The sequence below is a fragment of the Hipposideros armiger genome, unplaced genomic scaffold (genome assembly GCF_001890085.2).
Source record: "Hipposideros armiger isolate ML-2016 unplaced genomic scaffold, ASM189008v1 scaffold_787, whole genome shotgun sequence".
In the NCBI taxonomy this organism is placed as follows: Eukaryota; Metazoa; Chordata; class Mammalia; order Chiroptera; family Hipposideridae; genus Hipposideros; species Hipposideros armiger.
Window position 1 is genome coordinate 422734 of NW_017732137.1, and position 8828 is coordinate 431561.

The 8828-nt window shown below is 46.1% G+C and overlaps 1 protein-coding gene across 1 annotated transcript; it reads left to right on the plus strand.

Annotated features, from left to right (window-relative positions):
* The first annotated feature begins 2748 nt into the window (after positions 1 to 2748).
* FAM170A (family with sequence similarity 170 member A) lies at positions 2749 to 8265 on the plus strand. The gene is given in 5 exon segments (XM_019628411.1): positions 2749 to 3226; positions 5550 to 5690; positions 6487 to 7158; positions 7161 to 7636; positions 8232 to 8265. Coding segments are annotated over 4 exon segments (1002 nt in total). The 5' UTR covers positions 2749 to 3156; the 3' UTR covers positions 7280 to 7636; positions 8232 to 8265.
* The last annotated feature ends 563 nt before the right edge of the window (positions 8266 to 8828 follow it).

The window sequence follows — 8828 nt, forward strand, 5'->3', positions numbered from 1 at the left end:
CCTTGACTCCCAATAGTCTTTTCTCAACAGAACAATGAGAGTAATCCTTTTAAATGTTAATTTCTCACTCAAAACTCTTCAAGCTTTCCATGTCACTCAGAGTAAAAACCCAAGTCTTGAAAACAGCCTCTTAGGCCCTATATAATGTGGTCCCTCATTATCTCCGTGACCTCATCTCTTACCACTCTCTGGTGCCTTGGCTGTGGCTACACTGGCTTCCTTTGTGATATTCAGACAAGCCAAGCCCCCTCCCCTTTCTCCTCCCATGCAGGACTCCTGCCTCTTCTTTTTGCTTGGAAAATAGAACCTTGGCTCTAAGCTTTGTTATTGCCCTCAGGTCTTACTGAGACAGGGCCTTTTTAGTGAAGACTGCCATGACCTCCCATTTAAAGTAGAAATGCCCCTATTTCCTATAGTCCCAAATTTAGGTTCTTGCTCTAGTTTTCTGCATGGTACTTGTCAATATCTAACCTATCCTTATGTCACATATGATTAAAAATTGTCTATTTTGTCCTCTAGAATTAAGCTCCTTGAGAGAAAATCCTTTCCATTTTGTTCACTAATATTCAACTACAAGGGTCTAGAGAGCCTGGCACATAGTAGGGACACAAGAAGTACTTACAGAATGAAGAATAAGTGAAGAAATGAAGGAATGATAAAGTATGTCCCAATCTAGCTTGGACTTGCTGAGATAAACTCTATTGGTCCTGGCTTAGCGAGCCCGAGCTGGTGCCATTGGAATCATCTTTCCTTTTCTGGAGAGAGGTTCAGTTCTTTTGGAAACTCAGGGTCTAAGAAAGGTACCTTAATAATTCTTCTCCTCAGAATGATGGAATTAGAACTTCTAGTGAAATTTCAACTAATGAAGTAACGATCATCAGTTGCTGCTAATGTTATTTGTTGAAAGGTTGATGGGGAACATTATAGTGGAGGGATCAAATTAATAGCACCAAAAACCTTACTGGTCAATGTTAACATCATTAAAAATGGGACAACTTTATATACTTCTTGTTGTGATGTGATAGGAAGGTACATAGCACCAATTATAAAATAATCATATAATGACAAGAAATTGAATCTAAATATAGTCAATTTTCTGTATTTGACTACCTGTTTACATGGAAATACAGGTAATTGGGGAATATCTTAAATGACATCACAGGAATACAATCAGCCAACTCCAAACTGTGAAAAATTCACAGAATACACAACTTAGTTTCTTCAATAAATAAATGGCAAAAAAGGGGGGGGGGAGAGGGAGAACTGTTCTAGACTAAAAGATGTATCAACCAATTGTAATATAATGGACCTTGTTTGGATCTTGAAATCAATGAACCAGGTATAAAAAGGCATTTTAACACAGTTGGAGGAAATTGAGTGTAGCTTGGTTATTAAGTTATATGAAGGAATTATGGCTAAATTTGTTGGGTGAGATAATGATATTGCTGTTATATTTTTAAAAGGTCTTTGTCTGTTGGAGATAAATACTGCTACATTTGAAGAGAAATGACATAATGTCTGAGGTTTGCTTCGAAATACAGCACCTTCCCCACCTCCCAAAGCACCTAACTAAAAGAAACAAACAAAAAGCTAAAAGAGTATGTGTGGGGGTGGGGACAAAACAAGAATGGCAGAATATTGATAATTGTTGAAACTGGGTGGTGGGTACACGAAGCCACATTCCTGTTATACAATTCTCTTTACTTTGTGTGCGTTTGAAAATTTCTGCCACAAAAGTTAAAAAAAACCCAAAAACTAAAAACCCCCTCCTTACCCCATCTTTACTCAGGATTCTCCAAAAAACTGGAAGATTAATCTCACCAGCAAATCCTCACGAGGCTGCGTTTGCCCTGTCTTCACTCTCCTTCTGCTGACTTTAAGATGTTCTATGGCGCCCTTTCAAATTGGGACCCACCTTAGTCCACTGGGGATTTCTAATGTCAGCAGTGACATCCGGGAATTCATGTCATCCCAACACACCACTAGATCATGGCCGCTGCCTCAAAATGAAGTGCCTCTAATTTTAGATTGGAACCAAAGGGATCCAGATGAGTCGCCACTTATAACTGGTATAAATTTTAGCCCACAAACAGAGGTGTGTGCAAGAAACAGTACGAAAGGTTTTTTTGTGTTTTTTTTTATAATGACACTCAATTTGTATTTTAAGCTTTGATCTTGCAGGTGTCCTGTTTGGATTTCCACCCACCCCTGTTCGGAAATCATACAGGGCCCAGGTCTTGAGGGTGGGGTGAGAGCGTCATCACTGTTTATTGGTGCTCACAGTTGTAGTTTAGATGCCCATCAGCTCGGTTGCCATACCTCCTTTAGGTTTGGTGGCCCCTGTGCCACATGTGGGAGAGGTTGCCGTGATTCTGCTTGTATGCGCAACACAGCCACCTCCTCTTGGTGTGTTGGCCACATCTACCCACATCTACAGCCACACTAGAGAGGCCTCTTTTCCACAATCCACAGACATCTCTCTCTGACTTCATTAGCACCTCTCAATACTCTAGAAGGGAACAGCTAATTTCAAAAACCTTGCTTGTGTTATGTTTCTGCTCAAGGACCATACCTCTCTATCTGTGGAGTTTGGGATTCTAGAAACAAAAGCCAAGATTATCAGCATGCTTTTGCTGCTTCCTGCCTGGCCATGCCCTAACTCTGGCTGACAGAGTCTGCTACCCACTTGAATACAGAAGGGAAAGGGTGAAATAAAGGGAGAAAAGAAAAAAAAAATTAAACAGGAACAGATTAACATCTTAAAATATCCTGGCACGTTTGAAAGATGTGAATTCATCATGGGAGAAGTTCTGTTGGGAGAAAGGAATTGTTCCTGAAAATGGGGCCTGTGCCGTTGGCAGAGACTGTGCTGGACCTCAGTCCACAGAAGGCTCTGATGTCATCGTTGAGGTTAGAGAATCCTGTGGGAGGCCTAGTGACCTTTGAACCTTAACAGCCCTGCGCTGTGGTGGGCCCTGGGCAGTGCTGTGGGTTCTCTAAGTGGTCTGAGGCCTGCAGCCATTGGGGAGTCTCAACTAGTTTTATTTGTACTGAATCATTTCAACGGATTTCCTGAGAGCCAAGAAGGGCCAACCTGTAGGGAAAAGGAGGAGCTGGACATTAGGCATCTTGTAAGGGACTCTTCTGGCTGGTATTATGAAACAGCGACAAAAGAGGAAACATCTAGAAAATGAGGAGGCCCAGGAAACTGCTGAGAAGAGAGAAGGTATGTATTGGGCAGCTTGTCTGGGGCACCAGGGTGGCTGCCAGCCTAAGCCTATTCAGAGAAGGTGGGACTGTGGAGAATGTGTCACCTGGGAAGTAGGGAAAGAGAGACCTGGTGTCGGCTGATGCTGCCATGTCCTTCCAGAGGGCCCCTGTGGCGTGAGTCTGCACAGAAAGCCCAGATGCCCCCCGCACATGCAGTTGGTCCTGCTGATCAGAGCTTTTCTCTCCCAGGGCTGCTCGGGCCTAGAGCTGTGCTGGATTTCTAGCAGGCCGGGGTCCCATGTGCCCAGTTTCAGAGGTGCAGCTTTTTTCTCAGTCCCTTATTCTCTTTATTTGAACTTACCCTGGGCTCTCTGGTAGGGTGCTGACAGGGATCCGTGAGTTGCCCTGTCCATTTATCAAAGAGGAAGGAGAAGCCCAATCAGTTTCAAGGCCTTGTTGAAAAAATAGCTTGAGAATTGAAATGCCTGTGCAGAAGGAGATTGTTTGTTTAGGGGTGGCATCCTATTGAAAGCATGGAGATTTCATTCCTTCAGCAGGAAGAATTTATCAGTTGATCCATGAGAGTTTGTGAATCCACAGGTGTGGGCTTCCCAGGGATCAAGGGAAGGGATGGGCCTTCCAGAGACTAAGAGCAGATGGATGAGGTTGGGAAATGTTGTCAGGGCCCTTTGCGGAGTTCTTAGAGCCGGGCACGTACTTCCCAGGCCATGTGGTGACTATGTGCATTAAATGTGACCAGGGCTCTTGCCCTGAGAAAGGGGGTGGTCGTATGTAGGAGGCTGGGAAGAATGGAGCCTACCCCAGAGGTCCAGCTGGAGGCTTGTGCCCCAAATTAGAGCCCAGCAGCTCCCATGAAGCCTGGGGCCCCGAAGACTATAGGATGAGCCCTGGGAATGGAGGCCTGTACAGTAGGCAGATGTTTAGGCAGAAGCTGGGACAGGAGGGGGGAGGCAATGGTTGTCCCTGCCCCTTACACCTCAGGATATTTTCGGTTATGGTGGGGAGCCATGGGGAGAATGGGGGTCGAATGTTCATCAGACATGTAGTCTGTGTGGTAAGGTGACTGTCATCATGCCTGTACCTGGATGACTCTCAATATGTATAAGACTGTGTACAGGATGCTTCTGAAGGACGTTCCATGAGACAGTCACTCACACACACGCGGGTACACTCCAATACAGGAAGAAATTGCACATCTCCACACACAACTTCTTTATTAAACCACACATAGAGCGTATAGGTATATACACATATCACTCCTGTACTATATTCACACGCAACAAATGTGTATGTATGCTGTCCTCTCTTCCCACACCAAACTCTGGAGGATGTATATATGTCTCTATCAGTATATATTTAAATATAAACACAGCTACCTTCAACTATCTCTAACTACCTCTACAAGTACCAGTCACGTGTCATATACACCACCCACATAACATATTGTGTAGTAATACCAGACCCACTTTGCACAAACCACAAAAAATCTACAGATTTGCCAACCCTTATCAGGGTTGCCAGGTAAAATTCAGGATGTCCAGTTAAATTGGAATTTTGGATAAACCACAAATAATTTTTTAGTATGAGTATATCCCAAATATTGTATGAGACATGCTTACTGAAAATAAGTATGACCCAAACATTGTCTTGGAATATTTACAATAAATGTTATTCATGGTTCATCTGAAATTCAAATTGAACTGGTATCCTGTATTTTTGTTTGCTAAATCTGGCAAGCCTTATATGTTTACCACCAGCTGACACATACGAGTATTTCCTGTATTTCTGTTTAGTGTCTGTCTGACCCTGCTAGAAGGCTCAGCATTATTAGAACCTAGAATAGTGGAAGAGTGCCTGATATATAGTAACTGCTCACTGAATATTGTTGAATGAATGAATGAGTGAGTTGACACCATAAATAAAACTATACCATATAATTGGATTACATGTCATGTAATTCCTGAGTTGTGAACACAATCCATGCACACAAACTCTCCATAGACATAGATACACATATTTTTCCACCCTATTCCCCACACCAAACCCACACTTATCACAGACTTATCTGATACACATCACTTTTACACTCTGACATATTCACAGTTACCACTGAGGCCTACATTCCTAACAGGATACTAACAAAGTACTTGTTGATTATAGTTAAGTATTGGAATATCCACTGAGAACCAGGCTCTAAGCCATGTGTATTCACTGCATCTGACATATGTCAGTCACTCTGTAAATATTTGTTGGACAGATGAATGATTCACAAACATGCCCAACCCACCATATTGCTGAGGCTTTCATAACTTCCTCAGGAATTTCGAAATCACAAGAGGATGCCCCTCAGCTTGGATTAACTGAAGTGGCCAAAGACTGTGACAAAGGGGTAGAGGAGGTCTCCTTTGCTTCTGAATACTTCTCCTGTGTTTCTTCTCCACGCAAGTTCATCCATGGAGGTAAGGGTGCAGGGCTCCTTGGGTGCAGGGCTCCTTGGGAGCATGGCAGGAGGCACATAGGTCCAAGCATGAGGCTCACAGGAAATCCAGGGCAGTTGGAGGTAGTCAGGTTTCTGCAGAGGGAAAGATGGCAGAGCTGTTAGGAGAGCATGGATCTGACCTCACTGTGGGAGAGTGTGCGCTCTGGTGCAATCACGGTGTGGAAGTTGGGGAGCAGAGGCCAGGAAGATCTGGGCTTGAGGTGGAGGGCAGGGAGGCCAGATGAAGCACCTTTGGAGGCACATGTAAGCTCTGCCTTTGCCTGCTTCCAGAGAAGGCCTGAGTTCCTCAGCACAGCCCTTCAGATCAGCACAGGAGCAGGGCCGTCAGCCCAGCCCACACTCCTCACACATCCAGCCACACTCCATGCAAATCCATTCCGAGCGCACACACAGAACCCACAATACCATTCTCCTGCATCACAGCCCACATTCCACAAATAACACACCAATGACATCACAAACTCACGTTCTTCTCATAACACACACCCCACCAGCATCCCACATAGCATCGCCCTCACCACCATACTCCACACGCCTATGTAGAGACACCCCTCCAATACTCCTACACACATGAATGAAAAGCCCACAGATGACACCACATACATACCCCATAATATGAGCAACAACCACCAAACTCATTGCATAACTATGTCACACCACAGTCCCTCTCTTCTGTATTCCACATATCCATACTTGTTCCTTTAGCTTCTGGCATGCCCCATGCACATTCTTATGTTTCTAATTTCCTTTCCCAGGAATCCGGAAATTACATCGAGACAGTCCCCAGCCTAGATCACCCCTAGCCCAGGTTCAGGAACGAGGGGAGACTGCTTCCCCCTCACCACACGTATCCTTCTCGCCCCCTTCATCCTATAAGACCTGTGTGCCCTCTCTGTATGTAAACAAAGAGGAAAGGGGCCTGAAAATATACTACATGCAGGTACAAGTGAGAAAGGGTGTGGCTGTCTCCTGGGAGACAGAGGAAACCTCAGAGTCACTAGAAAAGCAGCCGAGGATGGAAGAGGTGAGCCTGCCTGAGGATGTGAGGGTAGGTACTCCCCTCTCTGATATATCCACCAGAAACCTTCTGTCTGACAGCGAGCCCAGCGGGGAGGAGAAAGAGCATGAAGAAAGGGCAGGGTCAGACAGCCCACCAGGGTCGTCCGCAGTTGAGGAGAGACCCAGGGCCAAGACCCCTGATTGGCTGGTGACCATGGAGACTGGCTTCAGGTGCATGGCCTGCTGCCGGGTCTTCTCCACCTTGGAGGTTCTCCAGGAGCACGTGCGGTTCGGGATCAGACAGGGTTTCAGCTGCCGCGTCTTTCATCTCACCATGGCTCAGATGACAGGCGGTGTGGAATCAGAGAGCACCCAGGAGGAAGAGGAGGAGGAGGAAGAAGAGGAAGAAGAGGAGGAGGAGGAGGAGGAAGAAGGGAAGAAGAAGAGGAGAAGGAGGAGGAGCTGCTCACAGGGGAAGACCTTGGCATGAAGAGGCCCTGGAGCCAAAGTCCAGGCTTTGTGTTTTATTCTCCAAAGGACAGGAAGTGAGCAGGGGCTGGGTCTGCTGAGGGAACGGTACCTTCTCCTGCCAGTACTATCTCTCCAATCCAGGCCCACGTCTCAATAAGGGAGACCTAGGGGCTGTATCAGCTCAGGGCACTGTAGAAGGGGGGACATCTGGGCCCCTTGCTTCTTGCCCAAGTGTTTAATAAAGTCATGATTACGAGTGGGAATTCATCCTGAGCTTTTCAACTCCCACAGGAAGTTCTGAGAAGTTCCAAGGGCTAACAGAGCACTTTTCCTCTTTAATTAAAAAATATCTTTTTCTGTTTTGGTTTTTACACAGCCACTGAGATTCATAGGCCAGAAGATCCTGGAAGATGGTGTGGCCTTCTCTTGGGAGAGGTAAGGCCTGAGGTTGGCATAGACTCCTAAGCCTACACCATCAAGGCCCAGAGGAACCTAAGGCGGGGGGTGGGGTGGCACTGCAGGGCTGCACTGGGTTACCTGGTGGCTCTGCAGCTGCATGAACTTGTAGGAGACCCGATGCTTCCAGGGAATTGACTTCCATGACTTAAATTGACTTTCATGGAGAATTTGGACAGAAATTCTCTCAGTGTCTCCATGGTTGACCTCACTCTAAGAGGCAATTGTGTCAGCAGCCCTTCTCAGCACAACCTGCAGGACAAGGAGTGGCTTGAAGAAAGGACAGGGGGCTTTGTAGGACCAGGGGTTTAAGGGCTGAGAGCCTTTGGCCTGAGCTGGGATCTCACTGTGGCCCATATAGACTTCTGGGAGGAAGGGGAATGTGGAGAGGGAGATACATGAAAGGGAGACCTGGAAAGGTCCCAGAACCTTCGTTTTGCTGTGTTTGATCTGGAAACATACTCACTGTGGTGTGCGTGGTTCTGAGCCTTAAGACCAAGTGAAAGGTAACTGACTAGTAGAGCTCATACTGGATGTTGCCTCTTCCTGTTGCCTCATGTTTTCTCACGTCCAGGGAGAAGATAGCACCATCGAGATAGTAGCGGACAGAATGCCAGTGGTATGAAGGAAGATGAAGGGACCAGTACTCAGTCTAACGTAAACATCATGTGAAATAAAGGCTGTTTTGCAAAACTTTCCTGGATGTATTCTTTAAATTTTTTTTTTAATATGTAAGCAGAGTTTATTAGTGATACATTCTCAGGAAAGAGAACCATGGCTCAGCTGACAGGCGGTGTGGAATCAGAGAACACCCAGGAGGAAGAGGAGGAGGAGGAGGAGGAGGAGGAGCCCACAGGGGAAGACCTTGGCATGAAGAGGCCCTGGAGCTAATGTCCAGGCTTTGTGTCTCCTAAGCCTACACCATCAAGGCCCTACATTCTCTGGCCGAGGTTGGAACGAGAGGCCTAAGCCTCCAGTGTTAGTGATACACGCTCAGGGAAGAGAACGGGCCTAGCTGAGGTGGAGGAGAGGGGAGAGGGAGAGAGTAAGGAGGAGAGAAAGGGGGAGAGAGCGGGGGCAGGAGAGCTCAAGTGCCAGAGAGAGAGCTGGCGCAAAAAAGCTTCTTTAATGAAATTTCTATCTATCTATCTATCTATCTATCTATCTATCT